This window comes from Mus caroli, unplaced genomic scaffold (genome assembly GCF_978045245.1).
Source record: "Mus caroli unplaced genomic scaffold, Mus_caroli_1 scaffold_20, whole genome shotgun sequence".
NCBI classification, from domain to species: Eukaryota; Metazoa; Chordata; class Mammalia; order Rodentia; family Muridae; genus Mus; species Mus caroli.
The window spans coordinates 29,042,727-29,070,132 of record NW_028227275.1 but is presented as its reverse complement, the minus strand read 5'-3'; the positions used below and the strand labels follow the sequence as shown (position 1 = coordinate 29,070,132).

General features: G+C 38.2%; 1 protein-coding gene across 5 annotated transcripts in view; it reads left to right on the top strand.

The window, feature by feature from the left end:
- The window catches only part of A1cf (APOBEC1 complementation factor), a 76,701-nt gene that overhangs the window by 13,632 nt on the left and 35,663 nt on the right, over positions 1–27,406 (top strand). For 2 of the 5 annotated variants that reach the window (XM_021151318.2, XM_021151317.3), the window contains exons 2-3: positions 11,977–12,120; positions 25,783–25,917. In XM_021151318.2, the coding sequence (XP_021006977.1) occupies positions 12,022–12,120; positions 25,783–25,917 (234 nt within the window). In that variant the 5' untranslated portion in view covers positions 11,977–12,021. Of the gene's footprint in view, positions 1–11,976; positions 12,121–21,244; positions 21,287–25,782; positions 25,918–27,406 lie in introns of those variants that run through there. The other 3 variants (XM_085834241.1, XM_085834240.1, XM_029472880.2) reach the window with 2 other exon arrangements.

The following is a 27,406-nucleotide window of genomic DNA, read 5'->3' as shown; positions in this document are numbered from 1 at the left end:
ATCTTTATTCAGGTATTAATAAAAATACTTCTTAGTTGGACTGCATTGAGACTAAATTCAGCCCAAATCAATTGAGCCAGATCTAATAATGATCTAGTGGAATGAGATTATTTTAGAAACCAATTATCCATTGAAAGTCATGAATATGTCGGCAACAAATTACTAGAGAAAATGTGGGCTCATTTTCTCTTCTGTGATCTAGTTTCTACCTTCCTTCAAATCTTCTTTTCAATACATTTTTATTTGTCAACCTTTTTTGACAGTATACATTCATTTGTTCTCAAGTTACTTTGTTTGAACACATATGGTATTTATATTAGAGCTCCAACGAGCTATTATTAACTCAATTGCCTAGTGCTCTTACCAAGGGACGATTTATATCATTTCTACAGATGAATTGAATCACAGACACACACTCACACATACATACCACACACACACCCCCACCACCCCCACCACCCCCAAACCACACACTATACACAAACACATACCACATACACCTAAGAGGAGCTGACTCCATCCAGGAGTCTGTTCTCTCTTCAAAGGCCCCTACTATCTCGTATGTGTCATCAGCCAGCTCTACTGAGGTTACCCTCTGGTGAATAATAGTAAGGACCAGTACACGTCATGGCCCAAGGGTAAGGCCTTAAAGCAAGCAACTAAAGTCAGAGTTAAGACATGCCCTTGGGATAGACACAATCTCTGAGCAGATGATTGCAGTGATGCTGTTTCTAATAAGATGAAAGAAGAGGAAAGGGAGAGTCATTGCTGTGAATGGTACTTGCTAACCTTTAAGAACACAGTTAAGTCTCATGCATCCTGCTTTGGGATGTGAAGAACTCAATGCTTCCTCTCCTCTTCTTCCCTTGTAGGATTTAGTTTCAAGCTAAATCAGAGAGATTTAAAGACCTTCTCTTTGATAGCTAAAGGAAGTTTCAAACAGTTAAATGGTGAAATATCTTTGAAGCAGAAAAAGCCTGTCTCTCTAATACCTATTTTAATGAGACTATTGCTTAATTAAAAATGTTTACAGTGGACCACAGACTATATAATTTTAAACAGATTTTTTAAATAAAAATGATGATTCTAATTACCTAAAGTTTGTCCTCAAACAAACAAACAAAAACAAATCTATATATCAGGACTGACTTGCAAAAATGATAATCAATGCACCATCTGATTATATTTCATTTTTCTCAAGAATTCTGGAAACTTTTTGGAATTAGATTGTGCCTTAGTGAAAAAAAATTATTTTAACATAGTAAGAAAGTTAAATAAAAATTAGAAAATATGTTTCCTCTTCACTATGCATGCTTTAATGCCTTGACTTAGAACAAATTTGAATGAATGGATGAATGAATAAGTAAATATTTATACTCATTCACACATTTGTGAGTATGTATAAAACATACAAAATATCATGTCTACGAGATATCTGCTTATTATTTTTCTCCAGAAAATTCTAAGTCAATAGCTCCAGTGGTCGTCCCCCCCATGCAGTTTTTTTCCTGTAAATATTTTATTACTGTGCAATTTCTCAGCATTTTGGGGTTTGTTAGCTCAAGTTACTCTAAGTACGACCTCAAATGATTCTAAATCAGATGGTGGGTGGATTTTAAGCATAAGCAAGAGATAACCATAGTGATTAATGGCCCAAAACATCCTTGCAAAAGCTGTTTCTTTAAAAACTTGTGCCTTTCAACAATGCTCTCCAAAAATAATGGAATGCTGTCAGCAACTTCTTGGCCATGAGAATCATCAAAGATACTGTAGCAAGAATAAGAGACAGAGGCAGGGTAAGGAAGAGGGATTACAAGTACAACTAACTGGGCTGGAGAGATGGCTCAGTGGTGGAGAGCACTGACTGTTCTTCCAGAAGTCCTGAGCTCAATTCCCAACACCCACACGGTGACTCACAAGTATAACTGACCAGAGAGGACCAGACCCCACTCTCAGGGCAGTCATGTTTAGTGTTGTACAAGGTTCTGTAGCTTGGTGACCCAGCATCACACATCACAACATCATCAGGCATTTGGTCCACAGTTGACTTCCTTCTGTCTGACTTTCTATAGTCTAGAAGAGCTAAAGAGCTATGGGACAAACTTAATTCTTTAATCAAATTGAAGATAGTTCCCCCAAGCCACACCCACTTCTTTCATAAGAAAAAAATCAATTAGGAAAAATTTAGTTATTAAGGGCAGAGATCTGAGCCTTAGGACATTTAGCTTCAGATTGTCTGTCTGTTACTTATTACCCACAGCATCTTGGGCATGTCAACTAACTTCTCTCTTTCTGGCTTACTGCTTTCTCCACTAATCGTAGAAATGCTAACACCTACTTCACAGAATTCTTATGGGAATAAGAATGAGTCATGTTTAAATGTGAAACACAGCATGTTGGCCTTGTTTATTATTCTTACTTATTGTTTAAAATTTTTCCATATAACAGCCAAAAAGCAGTAACAGCATTTTAACTTGGTCACAAAAGGTTGTCACCTGTAAGCTTTGTGATGGTGGTGACAGCAAGCACCTTTAATCCCAGCACTTGGGAGGCAGAGACACACAGAACTCTATGAATTACAGGACAGTCTGCTCTTCAGAGTGAGTTCCAGGACTGCCAGAGCTACATAGAGAAACACTGTCTCAAAAGAACCAAAATAATTAATTTTATTATTATGATGATGTTACAATTGCTTTTATTGTTGTTGTGGTTTACCTGTGACAATAATATTATAAAAATATTATTATCACATATAAATGACAAGTTTTTAAGTTATCTTTATTCCTTTCGACCCACTCTGCCCTTTGTTTATCTGTCCACTGATAGGTGAATCTCTCTGTTAATGATTTAAGCATGGGTTTTTTTGTTGTTGCTGTTTGCATTTTACAGATATCATTCTTATCTACTATTTATCTGCCAACCATTTATTGTAGCCGCTGCCAGGGTGACATTACAATTATGTGTGCTTGTGATTTCTATGTAGTTAAATCTGGCAGTCCTTTCCTTGTGGGATTTTACACTTACTTGGAAAGACTCCCTGCCACAAGAGTATGAGTTTGTTCTTGTTCTTCTGGGTTCAGGTAGTTACACAATGCTTTCAAAGGTTATCTCTTTAATCCTCTTAGAAGTTGGACATAGGTTATTAGGTGATAGCCCAAATTTATCTCTTTCTCAAATTGTCCCTGACCCCACCCTGTGATCTGAAATAACACCTTTTGGCAAACACCAATCTCAAAACAACTATAAATGGAGGCTTTAGATTCCGTGACATGGATTTTTCTGTTATTGGGAGTGTTTAATTTCTTACTGTTGGGTAAGCTGGCTCAAGATCATTCCATGTGTTTGATAAATCCTGTGGCAACCATCACATGTATTTTTACTGCCAGAAGAATTATGAGGTTAATTTCTCAGGTTTTAAGATAATAGAATCTAAATATAATAAATGTGGAAGTACAGATTTCCTTACATAATACACTTTTCACTTAAACCGTTCTTTAGGGTTTTCTGTTAAACTTTATCATTTCCTTCACATGATTTCGGGCACTCCTTATGTTTATTATTTCCCTTTATTGGTCAGATTTTCTCCTGGTGTCTTGTTTGTTCTCTTAGCAAACATTCATTCTTACCCTCGCAGTGCTCTCTGACTAGCTGCACTACAGTGTTATTGGCTTATTCTGAATAATAATGAACAGCTGCACTGCCCTGATAGTACACCTTTGCGGTGCCTTTATCACTACAAGGACACTGAGTTCTATTCCTAATGCATGAAAATCTTCATTTTCTTTAAATTAATATAGATATCTTTTTATTTAGTACCATTTGTTTGTTTAATATAAAATCCGTGTATGTTTTCATTAATGAAGAGAATTAAATTTATAGAATCCCTAATACTCAATAATCTTTGTGTTTTATATTGATGCTGTCTCGTAATCTTGGTGCTGTGCTGACAGTCCATATTTAAACTCATCTGTGATTTTTTTTTCTCTTAGTTTTCTGATTTATTATGCATTTGGTGGTTTTTCTCAAAAAAACCACAAATAATTTCATAGATTTACATAATTTTCCATTCTTCAAAGGGTTTTCTGTAATGAAACAATTACTCCTTTCTCTTTTTTATATTCATTTTATTTGTTTGTTGGTTGGTTGGCTGGTTTATGTGTATGTGTATGTGTATGTGTATGTGTATGTGTATGTGTATGTGTATGTGTATGTGTATGTGTGATGTGTATGTGAGCACTTACACCCAGCAAAGGGCGTCAGATCCCCCTGGAGTTGTGAGCATCCTGACGTGGGTGCTAGGTACTGAAGGATGATCTTCTTGACAGAGTAGTTAATATTCTTAACCACTGACCCATCTCTCCAGCCCCCATTTCTTCAATAGTGTTTAAAATATGCCTAATCAAACTATCTGTTTGGAAAAAAAGCATTAAATGTTTTTCAATTCAAGTCAACAGTTATTAGTTTATGTAAAACCTTGATTTAACCTTGGAACAAATTTATAAAAATAAAATCATACTTTCCTGAGTAAATGCCCAATAAACCACTGCATCTATTTTTTAATTATTAGAAGCAATATACTCACTTGTAAGAAGTCTCTGGCTTGTGATATGGACTCTTGTCTCATTTGAAGAATTCGCATCTCTCTGCCTGATCATAAGGCCTACAGCCATCCAGTTGATTCTGCTCTCCTGTCACCTCTCACTCTTCATGTCCAGTCTATAGAACTTTGATTAGTAATTCTATTTTTGTCTCTGGTCCCTATTGGTCAACTGTGATCATTTCCTAGCTTCTTCTCTTGAGTGGTTATTTGCAATGGTTTCTGTTTTCAGTAAATTTTTTTCAGATTAGGATTTTTGACCCAATTTTATAATGAAAATTCTACTTCGCCAAGTATTCACATTGTAACAAAATCTGAATCTTTATATTGAAAATTTTAGAAGCCATATATCATAAGATAAAAAATATATTCATTTTTCTACCACCCAGTTTAGCCAGTTAGCCTTTTATAATCAACAACCTTATGAATATAAATTTAATGTAAATGAAATTTGACCACACACTCTTTTTACAACTTATCTTCCAATTATTTTTCCAAAAAGTCTACCTCAGTTGTGACTCCTTTGACTGGCATATCAACTGGTATTGTACCACTGTTCATGCCAATATCTCCTTGTCACTAATTACTTGGGCAATGTCTAAGCTTTCTTACAAACTCTGTGAGAGTTGAAAAAAGAAAGAAAACCAATATTCAGAGAGTTAAAATCATGGAAGAAGAACAGAAGTTGAAATGTCGTTGTGTTCTCAACCAATATAAAATTTACTACTGAGGTTTTTTTTTTTAATTATAAGTACAATTGATAGTCACTAAAAACAACTTTAATTTCTTTATTTCAAGATGATCTGGACCCAAATTAATGCATCATACATTAACTGATGCCTTAACAACAGAAAGATTGTTCTGATTAATTAATTGACTGATATATTTTTTAAATAATAAGGTGATACACTAAGAGTTTTTAAAATGCTTTTTAGTTTTTTAAGTTAAAATATAATTGCACCATTTCCCTCCTTTTCTTTCCTCCCTCCAACCCTTGCCAGTACCACCTTCATTTCCTCTCCAAATGCATGGTGTCTATTTTTTTTAATCCATGTAACCACCACATAGACCTTTGGAATGTGTAGATATGCATATTCTTTTTCTATCCTTCATGATGCAAACTCAAATGAACTATTGATTTCATTTGTAAACATTTTTCTAAGTACCAACTAATTTATACTTCTTTTATTATACTTTATTATTTTATTTTATAATAAAATATAAAATTTTAAAATACTTTATTATTAATGCAAGGTAATATTTATTTCACATCATCAAGAGACTTTTATCACAACCCCTTCATTTCTGCGCAATCTGGAACTGAATTGCTTCTCAAAACAACTTGTATATGTTTTACAATAGTCACTGTACCCCTCACTTATATCATGCATGACCAGGTCACAATAAAACATTAGAGAAAAATTGATATGACTTAGAGAGATCCGAACAGCAAGTTACACCTTCAACAACTTCAAATGCACATGGGGTCTGGTGTCACCAGAGCCCTGAGGTTCCCACTCAATGAGAAGGACCTATCCACTACTGATCAAGTCACAGTCTCTTTCCCCATTTAGTTTTCTTGTCCAACCTCTTCCAGAGCATCAAATAAGAGGGTTGTTAGTAATTGTAGCAGCAGAACTATGCTTTCCAAATTTTAAGCTGCCAAAGACAGGAAATTCGTATAGAGGAAATTAATATTTACTGGACTCTCCATTAAAGTTGAGGATAACTGTTTCATTTCACTTTTTTTGTTTGTTTTCTAAGGCATTTTTATTAGATATTTTCTTCATTTACATTTCAAATGCTATCTCCAAAGCCCCCTATACCCTCCCCCTACCCTGTCCCCCAACCCTACTCCTGCTTCCTGGCCCTGGCATTCCCCTGTACTGGGGCATATGATCTTCGCAATACCAAAGGCCTCTCCTCCCATTGATGGCCGACTTGACCATCCTCTGCTACATATGCAGCTAGAGACACGAGCTCTGGGGGTACTGGTTAGTTCATATTGTTGTTCCTCCTATAGGGTTGCAGACCCCTTCAGCTCCTTGGGTACTTTCTCTAGCTCCTTCGTTAGAGGCCCGTGTTCCATCCAATAGATGACTGCCCCACCCAGGGATCCATCCCATATACAACCATCAAACCCAGACATAATTGCATATGCCAGCAAGATTTTGCTGACAGGACCCTGACATAGCTCTCTCTTGTGGGGCTATGCCAATGTCGTTTCACTTTTTTTTTTAAGATTTATTTATTTATTATATGTAAGTACACTATAGCTGTCTTCAGACACTCCAGAAGAGGGCATCAGATTTCGTTACGAATGATCGTGAGCCACCATGTAGTTGCTGGGATTTGAACTAATGACCTTCGGAAGGACAGTCGGTGCTTTTAACCGCTGAGCCAGCCTTGAGCCACACAATATATATATATATATATATATATATATATAATTTATTTATTATTATTTATACGAGTACACTGCAGCTGTCTTCCGATATACACCAGAATTGTGCATCAGATCCCATGACAGATGGTTGTGAGCCACCCTGTGGTGGCTGGGAATTGAACTCAGGACCTCTGGAAGAGCAGTCCGTGCTCTTAACTGCTGAGCCATCTCTCCAGCCGTCGTTTCACTTTTAATCAAGATGCACGCTGACATCCACGGTCTGCATCTCCTTTCTGACATCTACTCTCTGCACCTCCTTTTTTTTTTCTCTCCCTGTAATTTCTGCTTTTACTTTCTAAGCTCTAGCGTCTTTGCTTTTAAACAGGCTCTCCTCCCAAATACGTTGCCAGTGTTTGTCTCAGGCCATACCCATTTCACATTTGGCACAAACTACAAGTAGAAGACAGCCCTTCCATTTATCATGCTTACAGGTCAGGGAGAATGAGCATCAGGGGAACATTATAACACTGTGTGAGGCAGTACAGAGTTGTGCAGGCTTTCCTGAGAACAAAGAGAGGATGGCATCTAATGTTACCCAGGGAGCTTGTCAAAGAAAGCATCATGGAGCAAACAGCTTTCAACCAAATCCAGATGGAATCAATGAGACCAAACAGTGAAGTTAGAAGATACAGGAAGGGAAATTGTAAGCAGTGAGCCTGGAGACCTAAGGAAGCATGTGAGTGCTAAGAGAAGGGGGCATGTGAAGGATGGGGAAAGCAGACATGGGATGTGCTACTAAGGAGAATGTGTCATACTGATGACATTGGACTTTATCTACCACATGGAGCTATGTACAACTCCATATAGAGCTATAATAGCCAACACTGTGCAAGTATTAAATGCCAGGGACCATTTTGAGTATTTAATAATTACCTTAATATTTAATCCTCAGAAGACTATGAAATAAGATATACTGCTATCCTAATTTTCTATATAAAGACATTGAAGCTCAAAGAGCCTGGACGGAAGTAGAAGGATATATGGGAATGCTTTCCTTTTCTTTTAACGTTGGGGTCTCCTTATGCAGCCCAGGCTAACCTTGAATTCATGATTTTCCTGCTGCAGCCTCCCATATAGACTTGGGTAACAGACATGACCATCACACTTGGCTCAGAGTCCATTTTTATGTAGTTATTTTCAGTGGCATACATATTTGAGATAAGAGTTTCATTGCTAAGAAAAATATAGTCCTAGAGACTATGGAGACATTGCCCGAGACTGTTAAATGGCAGCTAAGCGGTGCTAGTAAAGAGCCATGGAATTTGTATCATATTTTTCAAATGAATACTGTCCAGGGAGTTTGTCCTGGTTATTTTTTATTGTAATTTGACACAACCTTATAACCTTGGAAGAGGGAACCTCCTTTGAAGAATTGCTTCCATCCGATTGTCCTGTGGGCATGTATATTTATTGCTAATTGATATGAGGGGCCAGCCCACTATGGGCAGCAGTACCATTCATAAGCAGGTAGACCTATGCTGTATAAAACAACAAGCTAAGCAGGATTCAGTGAGCAAGCCAGGAAACTGCATTCTTCCACTGTTTCTGCTTGAGTTCCTGGCCTGAACTCCCTAAATGATGGGCTATACCATGTAAGTTAAACGAAATCCTTTTCTTTCCTAAATTGCTTTTAGTCTTGGTGTTTATCAGAGCAGCTTTGAAAATAAATAAATAGACAAGGCCTTTCTGGATTTACTCTCTTGCCCCTGTATCTCACAGCTATCCTCCATTATGACTTATTAGCAGAAATATTAAATCACATTGAATCTCATGTGCTAGACCTCAACAGAATACATCCGAAGTGTTTTCTCATTCATCTTCACTTCAGCCACTTGTCCACAGCCTGTTTGACTAGAATTCACAAATGAAAAGCCTGACTTTAGAGTGAGCCTGGAAATTTAATTCTTCCCTGCAATGCTGCCCTGACCCTCTTCCAACAACTTCTATTTTTATCTCTTTATCTGCACTGACAAACAGAACTGTGCCACGGACCTACCTAAGTTTTCATAGCAGAACCTGGCAATTGAAAGTGGAGGTGCTTGGTGATGCCTTGCCTTGCCTGCCTCCTCTGATGAGTGCTAAGATCCAATGCCTAATGATACTCTATGGCACAACAAGCCAGGAACTTTTTTCCAAAGCTGTATCAGTATGTTGCTCTCCCAAGCCCCAGGGTAACTGGGGGGATATCATTGCTGCACGTGAGACAGTGTTGAGATTGAGGAAGACAACAGTGAAAGGCAGAAAGAGAACAGAAAGGCTCTTCCCACGTCAGCTTCTGCCTGATTCGTGGACCTTGGACAGCTCACCTCCCCCATTCCCAGACCTCTTTCCTTGCTTCTAAACTACTTCAGCATCCTGGCGCTCTTATCCTTATGGTGTTCCATCTAGATCTCCTTCGCTGGATCTTCCTTATCTCTTGGCTTCTTGAGTTGGAGTTATCTGCAGGTCTGCCTTAGATACACACCCTCTCCCCAGTCCTTACATGAGCTCATCCAATCTCAAGACTAAACATCTGTCATACATCAGCTCCAAGTCAGTGTCTCAGCTGAAACTCTCCCTTGAAATTCAGACTTGGATTTCTGTCTACCTGTCACTCAGTTTATCTGTTTGGATAGCTAAAGGCACTGTGAAAATCAGCAACCCATAACCCAACTTCTGCTTCTTCTTCCACAAATTTCCTCAACTCTATTCTTGTTTTGCCGTTTTGTTTTGTTTTGTTTTGTTTTGTTTTGTTTTGTTTTGTTTTGTTTTGTTTTGGGTTGGGATAGGTTTTGTTTGAGAGTTCTGGTGTCTAAACCAAGGACTTCAAACATGTCACTCAAGTGCTATGGCAAGCGAAAACACACTCAATCCCTGAAGTGCCTTAGGCTGCAAATTGTGAGTTTTGCTTTAATGTGCTGATTGCAATGATTTGAGATTTAGATGTTGTAAAGAATTTCTCAGAACTTCACACTGTAGTCCAATGGAGCACAGAGGCCTTTCTGATGTCAAAATGTCTTTAATAACCTTTACTAAATATTAACCCAAGCTCAAGGCAGGTTTTGCAAACAGCAAATTCATCATGTAACTATGAACTGTTACCTTTTTGATGGAAATGATGAAGTCTAGCAAAAAACAAACTACAGCTTAGCCAACAGAGTGTAGACTTTGCCATTGAAACTATTAAGGCACATAGAAATAACCTTATCAGATTCCCCAGTCCTTCCTGGTCCTCCAGGATAAGCTAGGTGAACAATGGGAGAACCCGAGAGCTTTCTGATTAAACAGTAACTTTAATGACATTTAATAAATTTAGCAACATTTACATAAAAGTAGCTTTAGGTAAAATGTAACTCTTGCAAAAGTTTCTTTATAAATCTTCAAAAATGGTTTTTATAGTTTTATTTATAAGATTACTTCATAGCAATTTCTATAACTGTATGTGCCAACAGATAAGGATTATAAACTGAATATGGGCATCAACTTATCTATGTTTTAGTATCCATAGAAACAGTATGTTCTCCAACTACAGAAGTAAAGCTACATGACCTAACCTGAATTGCTTCATAATGTCAAATCACCACTATCATGTAAAAGACACTAATTTCCTAATCAAGATTAAAAGCACGGCTACAACTTCTGGATAGATGAGATGGTTCAGCACATGTTGCCAAGTCTAACTTCCTCAGTTCAATCCCCAGGACCCAAATGGTAGAAGAAGAGAACTAACTTCTACAAGTTATCTTTTGACCTCTGTGTGTGTTTCATGCATGTACACACACACACACACACACACACACACACACACACGTACGCACGCACGCGCACACACACTCATTCATTCATTCATTTAAGTACATAAAAATTAAAAAAAAACTTTTCTGTGAACACTAAAATCTTGTGAGAAGTGTGTGTGTTCGCGCGCTTGCATGTGTGTGTGTGTGTGTGTGTGTGTGTGTGTGTGTGTGTGTGTGTGCATGTGTGTGCCCAAATGAATTTTAAAATCTTTTAACCAGTCTTGTTTGACTGTGGAATAAATAGACAAGTGTCTCTTGCAAAACACAGAATAGACAGACGAAGCTCAAGCTCACAATTTTTACTTCCTACCATTTCTCTCCTCTCCTCCCCTCCCCTCCCCTCCCCTCCCCTCCCCTCCCCTCCCCTCCCCTCCCCTCCCCTCCCCTCCCCTCTCCTCTCCTCTCCTCTCCTCTCCTCTCCTCTCCTCTCCTCTCCTCTCCTCTCCTCTCCTCTCCTCTCTTCTCCTCTCTTCTTCTGCCTTCCCTCTTTCCATGTGTGTGTGTGTGTGTATGTGTGCGCACACACTTCTCACAAGATTTTAGTGTTCACAGAAAAGACATGCACATGTATATGAATTGCAAGTGTACACCTGCAGGCCTGAGGAACACATCAGGCACCCTACTCCATCACTCTCTGCCTCACTTCTTTGAAACAAGGTCTTCTGCTGTACACCACCAGAGCCAGGTTGGTGGCAAGCAAACTCCAGGGATGCCACTATGGGGCTAGGGTTACAAGCTTTATAGGGGGTGCTGGAGATTCAAACTCAGGTCTTCAGCTTGAGCACCAAGCACTGTTACCTGCTAAGCCATATCCTTTCACATCCCTTCCCTTTTTTTAATTGGCATGAACTCATCTGTTTGTATATTTAGTGATATCTTAAGATAACTGAACTGAGAATGAGTGGACTACGTTCTAATTAGAGAATGGATATAATTCAGTTTTCATTTCAAAAGGTTGAACATCTAAAAATTATATATAATTATAAACACATGATTTAAAAAAAAAAACTGTTGTCCAGTCTTGTTTGAATGTAGCAGTTAGCAGCTATAACCTTAATGATTCCTTTATAGGCCTTTCCTAAAGATGCCCTTCACCTGAAGGGCAATGTAGACTTGGCTACAGTAATTTACTTAATTTATCTTAAATTTGGTTTCAGTGAGCAACCCTAATTAACCTGATTTTTTGCTGATAATCACTCTCAATGGAATCAAATCACAAATCCGGGGATGGATTGAGCGGCACCCAGAAGGAAGCGGCACTCCGCGCACTGGTCCAGCGCACAGGATATAGCTTGGTCCAGGTAGGAACTTCTTGTGACATCTGCTGAGACTCAACACTAAATCCAGAGTCCTGGAAACATTAATATCCCTTGATGCAGAAAGCCAGCAGCCCTGGTATGACTCCTGTATAAATGTCTTTCAGGGGAAAGATGGGAATAGCATGTTTCATTCAGCTCTGAAGGTAATCTGGATTCTTCCTACCTGTATTGTCCACTAGACCTTAATCTGTTGCTTGAAAGTATAACGGCTAACCACAGTCATGGAGACAATTACAGTTTCAAAAGACCATTTTGGAATACAGAAGCATGGTTAGGGTCCCCAGTTTTTAGTGAAGGTGACCTTAGCTAATACTTTAGGAATCAGTGGAGAACAAACTTCAGGAATAATCACTTTGGTTTCAAGAGAGGTCCCTGCAGATAAAGACTTCAAGATGTGGCTTCCAAGAAGATGACCTTTTTTTCCTAGCTATTCTACTTTCTCCAGTCTATGGTATTTAACAACAACTTCTGCCCATGTTAGACCTTTGAAAGACAAAAATACAAGGGCCATGAAAAAGACCTAATTATTAAGAATTATTTGCATATGACTATCGCCATTGGGATAATGCCTTTTAGAGAATGTATGCTGTATTAATGAGCAGGCTAGTGTTAGAATCATCAAAACTACCTCATTAGAGTACATTACACCCCATTTTGTAATAAAACAGTGTATTTGGATCCAACAACCATTAGTTTTCACCTACATACTTTTCCAATAAACTCAAATCTCCCTACTGTTCAGAATACAAATATTACATGTGAGTAGTGACAGAATATGCCATGTCCTGGTTTTATTAGCTCTCCTAGAGTTGGATTATTGGAAATGCCCTAGATTTACTTATACTGATGCTATAAATCATAAATGTATATTATACATGATACAATGCCTCAAGTATTTATATTTTTTTATCCCATTAAGGAGTGCTAGTCAGGACTTTTAAGTATTTCATGCATTTTTTTATTCTGTAGTGACTTTTTAAAGTATCATTAAGTCAAGGGAGACACTGAGATATTTGTTTCACTAAAAGCTGTGTTATTTTAGAATTAGTGAACTGTAAATGTTTTTAATCTCTAAAATTAATGAATAGTTTGAATATTTGTGTATCTTTCCGCCACACTAAAATAATCACAGAAAATTCTAAAGAACTTAGTCTACAAAAGAAATATATTATATTTAATGTTATTTCTTTTACACATGTCAACAGGCATAGTTGGCTGTAAAGGTGATCTTTCTTTTTTAAAAGAGTTGGGTTTTTTTTTTCTTTCCTTTTTTAGCCAATTCTTTAAATTTTGTAAACATTTTAGTCAAATTCTTCTGTAAATATTGTAGAAAAAGGAAGTGATTTTATCAGGTTTTTTTAATTATTATTATTTTTGACTTTCCTCAAGCCTGAAACATTTATTCAGGGGAAGCAACAGTGAAAAGACATTTTAACCCTTTTAAAACCTAACGGTCAATTTTAAGCACATAAGGGAAGTCCACCTATGATAGAAGTATGTAAAAACCTGTCGAGAACAGCAAAGAGTACCTTGCTATCACAGATCTAAGTCAAAGAAAGTAAGGAAATGGTTAAATAAATAGCCATAGCCTTCAACAAGCAAATCTCAAGAGGAAGATCCTACAGCATAGAATTTCAGTTTAACTTTATTCTCAGTGTGGACAGACCACATGCAAGATAGAATTTAGGGCAGGGTAAGCCTAATAATATTTTAGGAGCATTCAAGTGAAAAAAAAAGGTTTCTTGTGAATATGCTAAGATTTCAGTCAAGTATAATTTCAGTAGCTTCAACTTTCCTAAACACATCAGGGTGGAAGAGAATTCCTCTTGTGTTTCTCAGCTTACTCTTTGCTCTGTTAACTGCAAGCTCTCACTTGACCTTGAAGCAGCAGGATGAATAAAGCAAAAGAGAGCAGGGAGGAGGAAATGCTTGACTAATGGTGGCACAGGGGACTGAGAAACTGAAGCCACTGGGAGCCCCTGTAAGATCGCAGACAGCCCGATAGCACTGCTGGAGGACCCTCACCTGGCCACACTTTCTTTGACCAGACATCTTTGCACTGAGCTCATTTAGACACACTAGCCACCTCGTGAGAGAATGGAAGATAAGCCATGGGTCACTTTAGAGAGGTATCAAGGCATTCAAAAACTACCTTGTTGGACAAAAGTCCCAGCACTACTTAAGTAATATTTGTTAGAATGATTACTGGATCTGAAGTTCTCTAATAATATGTTTTCAAATACATACAGAATTAAATGGTTTTGCATTGGCAAATGTGTCCTGCATTGGGCTCAAAATGTAGAATGTGACACAATCAGGAGGTCTGTAGTCTCACCTGCTCCTTATCACACATAAGATCTTAAACAAGTTTCCTAACTTCTGGGGACCTTAATTTACCCTAAGGTCAGTAAGGTCCATCCCACATTGTTAGCCTTGATCTGTGATCTGTATCGTCTCAGTTTCTGGTGGACAGCTAACTGGACGAAGAGTAGACAAAGCCTCCGGCTCAATAATTCAGGGATATCTCCCTACTCTTCCTGATGTTCACAGTTCCTATGCTGGAATAAAGGAATGACTAATACAAAATAGAAGAGAGTATCAGTTTAAAAAAATCTCTGAGCAAAAATGAAGACGTTAACTAACTTCTGATTTGAAGGATTTGTCTTTCTGTGTCTTTCCAGTGGTATCAAAATCCAAACCACAGAGGTGAAAGAGCTGGGCACTCTTATCACCAGCAAGGCAAACACAGCTATCAAAAATAGAATTTTACAAGTTACTTAATAACATAAGCTAGCCTTTAATGTGGCAACTGATGCAACAATGTGTGCTTGTGCTTACGAGAATTAAAAGTGTAAATTGGAACCTCTTTCTTTATATAACTGGATATGCTTCTGTATTTTACCCAAGTTCTTTGGGAAAAGAGATTCAATGCAACTTCCTTAAAACCAAAATATTTAAATACATATTGCTCCTAAATATTTGGAAATTGTGCCACAGTTTTAAAATGCAAACAACCCTTGCCATTTGAGGTTATGCCATTTGAGGGTTTTCTTTTTCTGCTTTTCCACTCCTAATGACATTCCCTAGCTTTCTGAAGGCAGAAAATACTGTCTTGAGAGTCAAAGGAGAAAAGTCACAGGACATGGAAAAGTGCCCACACCTCAACAGTCAGCTTTCAAACCTGAATGCTTGAAATAACATGTTATAAAGCTACATATGCATTATTTTAAAAGTGGAAAATAAAATAGTCTCTCTAATTAAGTAAGTGTTTTCATGCCTGATCCTTGTCTTTGTTTTCCAGTCTTTTTGCAGTGACTGAGTTATTTGGAGGGAAAGTATCATAAAATATAAAATACTACCAAAAATCTGGGCAATTTTCACAGAGGAAAATTCACTATCTCATCTGGGTGATGGGTACCTGGAGTTATTGGGCAAGCCTTGTGTTTAATGTTTGTTTCGTAGTGACAGAGTCCAACCCTCCTCTTGGAAGTTAGGACAACTTCCCTAGAATTACAAACCACAGACTGGGAAGGCAATGAGCAATCAGCCAAGTATAGCTATCACCTGTATCTAAACTCAGTGCTGGATGCAAACAGCATTGTGTTTCCAAAGATAATAGTGAATGAAAAAGAATAAGAAAAGAAAAATAGAAAGGAGGAGGACATGACCACTCCTAAAGTATAGAGATTTTTATCGTCGATACAAGGGAGAAAGCAGGGAGAGGGAAGAGTGTAGGCTGAACATGGCCAGTAGATAAAACCAGATCACGAGAGGAGGGAGGGAGAGCAAGAGAGGAACCACTGACCTACCAAGAGAGGTGAAACCACTGACCTACCAAGAGAGGTGACGCCAAGAGACTAAGATGGCAAAAGGGTAAAAGGGCTGACATAGCCAAAATGGCTGGACTATATGGAGAAGAGCTGCTGGGGGCTGGAGGGGACTAGCCTCCTTTTAGTTAAATGTATCAAACTGTCAAAGGGTTAGACAAAAAGCGAACCAGGAAAGAACACCCACAGAAGAGCAACAATTGAGATACAAGAGTGCTTAGCAGCCAAAGTTTAGAAGGAACAAACTGTTGGCCAAGAACACTGTATCCAGTAAAAGCAGCATTTAGAAAGAGGTATAGGGAGTGTCTCAAACAAAAGCTCACAGAACTTATCGCCACCAGACTTGTCTTAGAAAATATGCTACAGTTAAATCTTCAGGACAAAAAGATGCCAAAGAGTAACATGAAAATTGCTAAGCTCTGCTGGTTCAGAATCCTCTAGAAGATTAATCATGCTATGTAAGTGTGCTAGCTTGATTGCTGTACTAAACACCATGACCAAAAGCAACTTGGAGAGGGAAGGCTTTATTTCATCTTCCAAGTGACAAGCCCATCCTTGAGAGAAGCCAAGGTAGAAATTCCTGCAGGGCAGGAACTTTAAGCTAAAGTCATGGAAGAACATTACCTACTGCTGGCTCTTTCTTTCTTATAGGGCCAGCTCCCCGGGCTTAGGGATAGAGTCACCTACAGTGAACTGGGCCCTCTGGCACCAAGGAACAATCAAGAAAAGGCCCCACAAACACATCCACATGCCAGTCTACTAGAAGCAATTCCTCTGTCAATGTTCACTCTTTCCAGCTGTGTCACAATGACACAGAAGATTGGGCATCATCATGAAGTGCTTATATCTTTAGTGTAATGAACAAGATAAGACATTATTACAAAATACAACAACATGAACCCAGGTAGAGCTCAGAGTAAGACTGTTTACCTACATTTGCAAGGCCCTGGATTCCACTTCCAGCTCTGCAAAATGGTAATAGTCCTACTGATAGTGATAATAGCAATAATATTAGCAAGGAGAGATGTGTTGCCAAAGGTGTAAATTGTAACATCAATTATTCTTTAAAAACAACATCCTAGTTATTGGTTAAAAATAATTTGTTGAAACTATAGAACTGTTTTTAATGGGCCTCTTGCTAAACACTAAGTAAAACCTCATTACAGAGATCTGGAGAGATGGTGGCTCAGAGGTTAAGAGTAATGGGGTTTGATTTTTAGCACCCAAGTAGCTAACAGGTATCTGCAATTTCAGTTTCCGAGGATCCAGCATCCACTTCTGACCTCTGGATACTAAGCACACACATATTACATAGGCATATCTGGTAGTAAAAGACCCATACACATAGGGTATTCGAGGAGCACACATAAAATTAAAATTAATCTTATTTTAAAATCCTCATTATAGTTACAATTTAAAACAGAAATGGAAATACACTACCAGAGAAAACTCAATTAACCAAGAGGAAGACAGTAAAAGAAGGAAGGAATAAACAAATTTACAAAGCAACAAAATGGAAGTAGTTAGTCTTTAAAAATCAATAATTACCTTGGATATAAATGGACTGAATTTTTCAGTTAAAAAGACAGATTTGATAAGCACACACATATACACACACACTGCTATGCTGCTTGCAGGAATTCATGTCACCTTAGGGGGCGTGTGAACTGAAAGTGAAGCAGTAGGAAGATATTCATGCACAGAGAACACAAAGGAGATATAAGAAGTTGTGCAGACACCTGCTGCACATATGTGAAATAAAAAACTTTAAAGAAGACAAAGGTTATCAAATAAAGAATTCAATTTGTCAAAAGGCTGCAAATGGTGGGATAAAAGCAGTGGGCAGCATGGGGACTGCAGGGGGAATTGCAGGGGGGACTCAGGGGCAACTGCAAGGGGGACTGCAGGAGAATTGCAGGGTACACTGCAACTGCAGAGGAGACAAGCTGCTATCACCAACACTGGTTCAGAAAGAGGCAGATAGCAATATCAGAGCAGCTTTAACTTAGTCTTTTCCATCACTGCACATAAATCCTAACGACACAGACAAAACAGACTTCATGGTGAAGCACAGCTTCTGGTACTTTCTCTTCTGTTGCGAGCTCTCACCACCTCTTCCTTCCCAGGCTGTCCAAAACTTAGATCATGTATGTCAGTTCTAAGAACACAGAGTCGGAAGAGTCAAATTCTTGGAGACATGAGCTTCTACACGCTTGTCCCTCCAGCCACTCCCAGGCCAATTTTATTTTAAAGCTCAGAAGAACCTTGCTTCTTCTAGACAGAGATCTAATAATCAAATGAAGGAATAATTCTGTGAGCGCCTTTGTGAGTGGGTCCAATGTCATGTGTTTGGAAACTTCCTCATCCCAGGAAATACATGTGTTTCTGCAACTGTTTTCAAATAGTGATGAATTGATCTTCAAATACCCTAATAGAAACTTAGCACAAGAGATTCTAAACAGAAGAGTCAGTATCATCACAAGCTAGCATTGTGGTGCCTTCCCTCAGACTAGAGGCAAAGAAGTGTTTTATTTCATCAACTTAAAAGTTAGTGTGAACTTCATTATTAAAATGTGCAGAGGCAGACAGGGGCTTTAACATTGGACTCTGTTTTCAGGCATTCTCAAGAGTTTCCTAAGAGCTAGCCACTTGTTGATTTTGGTTAACAAATATAAATATGTGACTCTTCGTCTTTAGAATCTAAACCCTAGCCAGAGATAAAGACAAAACAGAACAAATAAACAACAACAGCAACAACAAAACCCCACAACATTTCAAATACAGATCAATGGAGAAATTGATGGCTTCAGCTTTGAATCTTTATAATGTTGACCTAAAAGGAGTGGGCAGGTTACTGAGGCAGTCTTACAACCAAACGTTGTAACAGTATTAAATAAAGTTAACCCCACTCAGAATTATTCCATTTTCAATTCATTCAGGCTTTCTGGTAAGGAAAGTTGGCGTCATATCTTAATCCTTCAGCCCTGGTAATCGTTCAAACAGAAAGAGCAGGACAAATGATCTGAGCTCTCAGAAGATAACGGTTTCAATCAATAATGTGATCATGATTTCCTTGTTTTGTAAGTGTCTTTATAACTATCTTGATGTATACTATATCCATACACACACACACAAACACACACATAGCTAGATAGCTAGATAGAAGATAGATAGATAGATAGATAGATAGATAGATAGATAGAAGATAGATAGATAGAAGATAGATAGATAGATAGATAGATAGATAGATAGATAGATAGATAGAAGTCATTATAAAACTAACAGAATAGCTAGGTCTATGAACTGGAAATTTGCTGATTTTTCAAACTGTAAGAATAGTACTTGTAAGGCTTCCATTGATTAGCTCACATTCATCCTGTAAATATTTTTTACATATTCCAATACAGTATCAAAACTCCTTCTGAAAAACATCCTAGCACTCCCAGAAGACTACTACAATTACCTAGTAAAGGCTACTTTTTAATAGAGTAAAAGCAAGAAAGATGAGCACTGTCTTGCTAAGTCCCTCAGCTTTCAAAGAATCATCTTTCACAAAAGTGTGGTAAAAAGAATAAAGATACCATGGAATGTCTTACACAACTAAAACCAGCTGCATTAGAGGAGACAGCCCTTGGCATGTGTAGAAATAGGGACAGACAGAAGAGCAATTATCCAAATCCAGTCTTCCTTACCATGTCCATGTACACACAGGCAGTCTATGCCATTTAGTTAGATCTTTAGCTGCTACTATATTAGTTAATTTTAGAAGTTATACCTAGCCGGGTGTAGTGGCACGCGTCTTTAATCCCAGCACTTGGGAGGCAGAGGCAGGCAGATTTCTGAGTTTGAGGCCAGCCTAGTCTACAAAGTGAGTTCCAGGACAGCCAGGGCTATACAGAGAAACCCTGTCTCGAAAAACACCCCCCCAAAAAAAAATTTAAAAAGAAGTTATACCTAACTTGAATCTTTTAAATTTTTTCTATTCATAACCCCCTTTTTGCCTAGTAAGTTTTTATGCATCCCTATATATATGGGTATATAAAATAGGCATACGAATCAAACATTGACTAATAATAAGTCAAAGCAAATTTATCTTAAAAAATTTCCTTTGATATATACGTGGCTTTATCACTGACCAAAAATGAAAGCAAACTTAATACTCTGAGCTGGTGCCCTTGCTTCGCATGAAGAATTAAATCTTGGATACACATTTGGTAGTGAAAGACACAGACCATCACTAATGGTTTTCAGAACTGATATTTTGATTTTGTAATCCTCAATGCAAGAACAATTCATCATATACACAAGTGATACAGATTAGTAGAGGCTGGGACATTTCAGAAAGTGTTGGAAACTGTGTCCCCAAAGCAAGCCAAAATTCATCTAATGATTATTTTATGAAACTCCAGTCAGTAATTCAAACAATTTTTTAAAAAAAAAATCAAACATCTTAACGTAATAAAACCCAAAGGTATACTAATTTAATGATTACGTACTGAGAGGTAAGGGTAAGAAAATAGTCAATTCCCATAACTAAATCATTATGCTTTGTCAAACCAAATTTTTTTAATTTTATTTTATTTTTAATTCATTTTTACACTCCATATTCCATTCCCCGCCCCTCCCCATCCACCCTCCGACTGTTCCACATCCCACACATCTCCTCCCCACCCCACCCCATCTCCACGTGAATGTCCCCACGCCTCCACTCCACCTGACCTCTAAACTCCCTGGGGCCTCCAGTCTCTTGACAAACCAGAAATTTTTTTATGTAAGTAAAACCCACTATGATTTGTGACATAGGATAGTTTTGAATTCGAGCCCTAGTATATTAGATAGCACTCACTAGCACTGAGTGGCCCAATAGGCAACGCCATGTGCGCATGCGTGCATGTTGTATGTTTAAACCAAGGCTGCAGCAAAGTTTCAGAATGCAGTATAGGTGAGCGTCCCCAGAAACAACTAGGATTCATCACACAATTTGCTTTTGAATACCTTTTTGCTTGTTGAGTGTTAAGAAACTTACTGATACCAAAATGTTCCGGACTCGATGTTTACTGACATAACCCCCACATGGAAGACTCAGCTTGGAGTTTAACAAGCTGAGGCTACTAGCTACAGGGCATACTATAAAAGCTCGAAACACGTGGGTGTGTTGGCCAAGCTCTTCACCATTCATATCTAAAGTTCCAGAGGCACCTAGATGTTGGAATGATGCATGTCCAAAACTATGAGTGCGTGGGCAGAGCACAGCGATCCCAGGACTCAGCAGGGAAACACATGATTCTCTGCCCATGATTATACAAAGTGCTTTACAAAGTGCGAGCAGGTCTCTGAAGCTAGTTGACACTTTCGATCTTCTCTTTTATGGAGAAACAAATACGCATGCTCAGAATATGCTTTCTGACATCTGATTTTATCTATGCTTGAATTTAGTATCCTTGTGGATGGTTAACAACGTTATAAGGTACGGGTTGTTGTTTTTTTTTTAAAGAAAGTTGCTTTTGAATGCTTCAGACATTGAGATACTGCCTCCCCGAGAAGTTTGCAGTACGTGCTCCTCAAAGATAAAGGAGTATCAAGAGATGGTGTTAAAATAGTCCGTTTGCTTTTTTTAAACTGTCTTCTTCCGTGTGATACTACTAATAACTTAAAATGAAGGAGGGACTATGTACCAAAGCAACTGATCTTCAAAAGTCTTTAGGCAAATGATATTTTATGTAACTATATCTTATACCTTGCATAGATTATAAAAAATAACTAATAAGGATAGTAGATAGATAGATAGATAGATAGATAGATAGATAGATAGATGAGAGATAGATGAGAGGTGGGTAGATTGATAGATGATAGGTAGGTAGGTAGGTAGATAGATGATAGAAAGAGACATAGAACATAGTGAGTCAATTTAGTGTTGCTCGTATATACAGGTATTTGTATTTCAAAAGGACCCACCCATAGCTGCTGCTGGAAGCTTAAATTTTGAAAACCAGGATAAGGGGAAACTCTCCTGTATGAGACTCAAAGGCATGTCACAGATTTATAATTATGAAAAAATGACCCCACCATCCTCAAGTGCACAACACTGAAGGGTGAGCTATTAAAATTTTGTGCCAGAGCTCAATTTTATCACTAATACAACCATGGCTGTCCTAGTTGCGAGGGAAGCTAGAAAAGCAAATGGCTGACATTTTTTTAAAAACCTCAGGAAGGTATTTTTCCCAAATATACATAAAGTTCCAATGCATGGTGGACAAAATAAATTTTTAGCATTAATTCTAAGACTTACTGCCCAGCGTGACCTATTAAACAAAGTTATCTGGCTGTAGGCAGGGTCAAGAAGATGGTGGCCCTAATTTCATCAAGAAAAACTTGAAACATCTGAGGAGGAGGAAATTCCAAAGACTCTTGACATAAACTGAGTTACTAGGCAGCCTCGGCATGCGATAAATAAAAAAAAGGACCAGGGCTTGTAGCTAGAATCGAGTCGTTTATTTTTAATTAGACAGTTAAAAGTTTTCTATCTATGTATGTGGGTGAAGAAACAAAAAAGATTTTACAGACCTGATTAGAGAGAAAGGTAAAAGATCCCAGCATTGAATAAACATCCTCTCACTTTTAAGAAGACTCTAAGAAAAAAAATCTCTAATCTATTTCCCTAAACTATTAATATGTTTGGGTTGCTGAGGAGAATAAGGCCCAGAGGATATGAGCCAGAGGGGAAAAGCACGGTTCTAGTCTGCCTTTCCCTATTTTAAACTCCTCAACTACAAAAATAGGGCCTGAAATATCAGCCCACTGTCCTCTCAGAGTAATGGACAGCTATTCTGACCCCGTGACTAATGCCCCAGGCCTGCTTCAAATTGCTCTGAACTTCTTCCGCTGGTGCATTCCAAGCCTGATGGGTGGTTCCCAGGGCAAATGCTCCCCATTGCATGAACTTCAGGGCATCTCTAAACCGGTCGGACTCTGCAATCCCCAAGACTATTATTGGGCATTTTCTTCGTGTGTTTATAGAAACCACAAAAACACAATTAATAAGCTTCTGAACCACATGAACAAGTGGGGCTCTCAAACCGTGCCGAACACATCCATATTTTTAGTACTACAGCAGTCAAGACAATAGAAATGAGATTTCAAACGGGCAATCTGCTTACTGCTTACTTATTTTCAAGCCAAAGGAATCTTGTGAAATCAAAGACTCCAGATGCCACCTTGCCATTAGGGAATAGGAATTCAATTTCCTCGTTCTGAGGGGTAAAAATACTGGCCAAATTGATGCTTGTATTCTAATAATTAGCTGGGTATTATAAATATCTGAAATGCGCAAGAAACAATATAGCGTAGACAGCTATCACCTCACCCACATAGTGATATTTGGCCCAGGGAGGGAATGGTGAACAGCATCAATAATTTGCTCCTCTGTGTACAGTCAGGGTAAGATATGTTCTCCCCAGAATTTTGTGTAATTGAATGACTGGAAATTGGAAAGAGTGTTGAGTGAAGCAGGACACTTTCTGCTTAGTGACAGGACATTTTCAAGTGCTGAGTTTAATGTCTATGTTGGTTGAAAGTCCCTAGGCTTTCCAACCTTAAGGTCATAATATGGAATGATTATGTAATATATAATTACATATTTTGATACATACTTTACATATATTATGTAATTATGTAATATATCTAAGAATTAAGCTGATAAACTCAGGCTGACTTCCTCTGTTCAAACTCTGCCTTCCCTATATAACTGCCTTAGGACCTCAGCAAATTCCTCTCTGACCTTTTATCTTCTATAAAGTGTCACTATTATGGCTCCTGGATCAAATACTGCTCTAGGGCCAGGATACTATGCATGCAGGAGCTGATGTCTGGGTATTAGCTGGAAAACCAAAAAATAAAACATTGACAATCTTCACAAGTGTCAAATTGATATGTTTAGAGAACTCTTGCATGGGATATAGATGCCACATTCTTGGCAGGGGCATACTTTTTGTTGTTGTTTTACTAAAAACATAAAAATTCATCATTTCTCTAGTTTGTTAGTGATATCAAGATTTTGCTACTATGATAAGACTATAGGGTAATAAATTACAAGCACGTTATAGGTGAAGCTTTAAAGATTTAGTAAGATGAAGCCTGCCCAATCACTTGAAGCAAAAATGTAACCCAGGCATCCTTTTGTCTTACTAGTTAAAGCAACATCAAATACAATACCAAGAATACAGAGGTGAACCTGATTTCAGACACCTTTTGAAATACTGCAATCCAAAGAGCATTAGAGCAGACTCTGAACAAATAATGTCTAAAGTTAGCATACACTCAGAGTAAAAGTGGTATTACAAGCTGATTTACTTCTATTCTAAACAATAAACAGTCACCCCACAAAACAATATCTTTAAACTAAAACATACCTCTTAAGAGTATACATAGAAAACATTTGGAAAGGCAGACTGAAGTTTCTACCAGTAATTACTGCTGAGGACGGGTAGGGTGATACTTTGGGGTGTTTTTCTTTCTATTTTGTATATTACATTTGTTGCACAACACCATGCATCCTGGCACAAAACTGCCTAATGGATTGATGGTGAGTTTTGTGGTGAATGCCAACATGTAGCCCCTTTAATAGTCATGATAAAACGTGATGCTCTAGTGTTCTGACTGTGCTGATGTGCAATGTGGCTTGTTTATCTTCCCCCAGCAAATGAACTGCAGCATCAAGTAGCACTGGATTGTGCCCAAACTTTGGTCTTTAACCCCCTAGGAAAACAGATCATTGGAGGAAAAAGCCAGTATCATTCTTCTCCCAAATGAACCTCTATTAGGTCAAGAGAGAAAAATAGAAGTCAGCTCTATTTGGACGAGAAAGTCATGGCTCCTCACATAAAGCGACAACATTAGGAAACATATCCTACTATCCTTCAGAAACATACTTAAATCCCTCAGCAGCTATCCCCAAAATTAGCCAGTTCACATCTCCCACTGTTGATATTCACGTTTTTATAATTAGAGGGTCTCTCCATTGCCTGGCTTGACCTAGGAAAGAAGGGAAAAGAGGAATTAGTAAACAGCTGAGCATTGGCCAAGAGCCAAGCCTTGCCTATTTGATGTAGGTTACCCTCTTGACAAAGGCCACTGTTGCCACTACTTTGCACATGAGGAAACTAAGGTGCTGAGAGACTGTCATTTACCTTAAGTCCCTGAGCTAGTGAATAATGAATGAAGTCAAAACTATCCATTCTAACAGTGCTAGCTTCTACACACAATTCTAATGTTAAATCAGAGCCCAGATGTCAATTGTAATTGACCACTTAATAATCTGCCTTTGAGACATTCATACAACAATAGGACAAACTATCTCCTTAATTGTTAAGAAGCTAGGACTCAGTTAAGTGTTCTATCACAGTAAAATGAAATGACAAAATTTATAAATTTCTTAAAAGACAAAATACAGTGCCACAGACTTTGGCTCTTTCTCCAGAGCTATGGTGGGTTCTGAGTCACTCCTCAGTATTAGGGCACATACTCTCACATTGTAATTGATATGGAATCATGTAAATATATCTTTGAATAACTGCTATTCTTCAGTACTTTATGTGTCAGCCGTGCTTACCTTGGGCAAGCTTTTGAAGCAGAAAAGTGCTGCATTGAGGCATAAGCAAATCTTTTTATATCCTAGATAATCAACTATTATTACTTGGCAATCTCAAATATTTCCCAAAATAGTCCTTAGCTAAAATGATTTTTACAAATGAGGAAAATGAACTAAAGATTTTGTTGTTTTCTTTTCTCCCTCATACACCATTCCTCCCTGAACACACAGGAAAATGGACAAAGAAAGTATGGTGGCCCTCCACCAGGCTGGGATTCTACACCCCCAGAAAGGGGCTGCGAGATTTTCATTGGGAAACTTCCTCGGGACCTCTTTGAAGATGAACTCATACCATTGTGTGAAAAAGTGAGGCTAAATTTAATTTCTTCTTTCAGGAGAAAAATATCATTCTCTTTAGTTTGCTCTGACTGGTTTTCCCCTTTCTTTACATCTCTGTGTATGATGCATGTGTACTGTGTGTGTGTGTGTGTGTTGTGTGTGTGTGTGTGTTTATGCTCATGTGTGTGAATGTGGATGAAAACCTCATGCACATGTGCAGAGGTCAGAGGACAGCACCTAGTATCTGCCATCACTTTCTCTTTTGTTTGAGTCGGGGTTTTCTTATCGTTCACTGCTGTACATGCAAGGCTAGCTGACTTCCAGATTTCTCCCGTCTTGGCATCCTGGCTCTCTCTAGAAGCCCTGGGATTGCAGATGTGTGCTACTGGCTTTACATACATCCTCCTGTTTGTACGGCAAGCACTTTACCCAGTGTGCCATCTCTCTAGTGCCCAGTTTGATGGTTCTCTCCTAAGTCCACACATCAAGTATGGACAGTGTTAAAATCTTCCCTGACATCAATGACTGTCCCCTTGTATTAGCACCTCTTTGCCCAGCTCTTTGTCCTGTTGAACTGATGAATTGAATAACCACTGCTGACAACTTTCAAATTCATATCTCTTCCTCCAATCTCAGGGATGGCAGCTGAACCACTGTAAGTTCAATGTATCTAACAATACAGAGCAGAGTAGCACTCTGCCAACAACAAGATATTGCTCCAATTTGACATCTTACTACGACTTTATAAAGAACAGTATTTCATATAAAAATTAATGTATGCTTGTCATGGCTTAAATATGTATCTGTATACACTGACATAAAATTTTCTTCTGCAAGTAGAATTGATTATCTTATTAATGCAATGAACAGATTAAAAACATGTTACTCAATGTCCTTAAGAGCAAGATTACTCAATGATGTCGTTAAATGATTACTAAGGAATATATTTCCCTACTTCCAATACTTTACCAGGTGCATATTTTCAGCCCAAACACTTAATATGAGGATTTGGCTCTTCCCCTACATTATAAAAAAAAAAAAATCAATTGTCAGGATGTGTAGTCTCGGAACCAGAACCCCTGGTTTTATACACAGAATCCTAGCTGTCATACTAAAACTCCGGAAAAACAGGTAAAAACTGGGCTCATCTTACAAGAAGAAGAAACAGATCTTTCTCAATGAGTCCTTTGGAGTTCAGTAGAGAAAGGCTATGCAGAAAGCAGCCAAGCACTGAAGTATTGTGCAGGCTTAATGGCATCCCATATGCCTATTGTTTATATTTGGACCACCCTGCTTATAAAAGCTAGGGGCAATAAACTGCTTAACCTGTATTACTCAGGATAGTTGGGAGTATAGAGGAAGAGTAAGGGCAAGCAGGATAGATGGAGAACAAGTCCCCTTTTCTATGAGGTTCTGATCCTCTATCAGTTGTATTGAGGCTAGCATTCCTTTTCATCCTAGAAACTGCTCAAATAAGAGTGCTCCCCAGGCCACCTACGAAATACACTGTATGCAT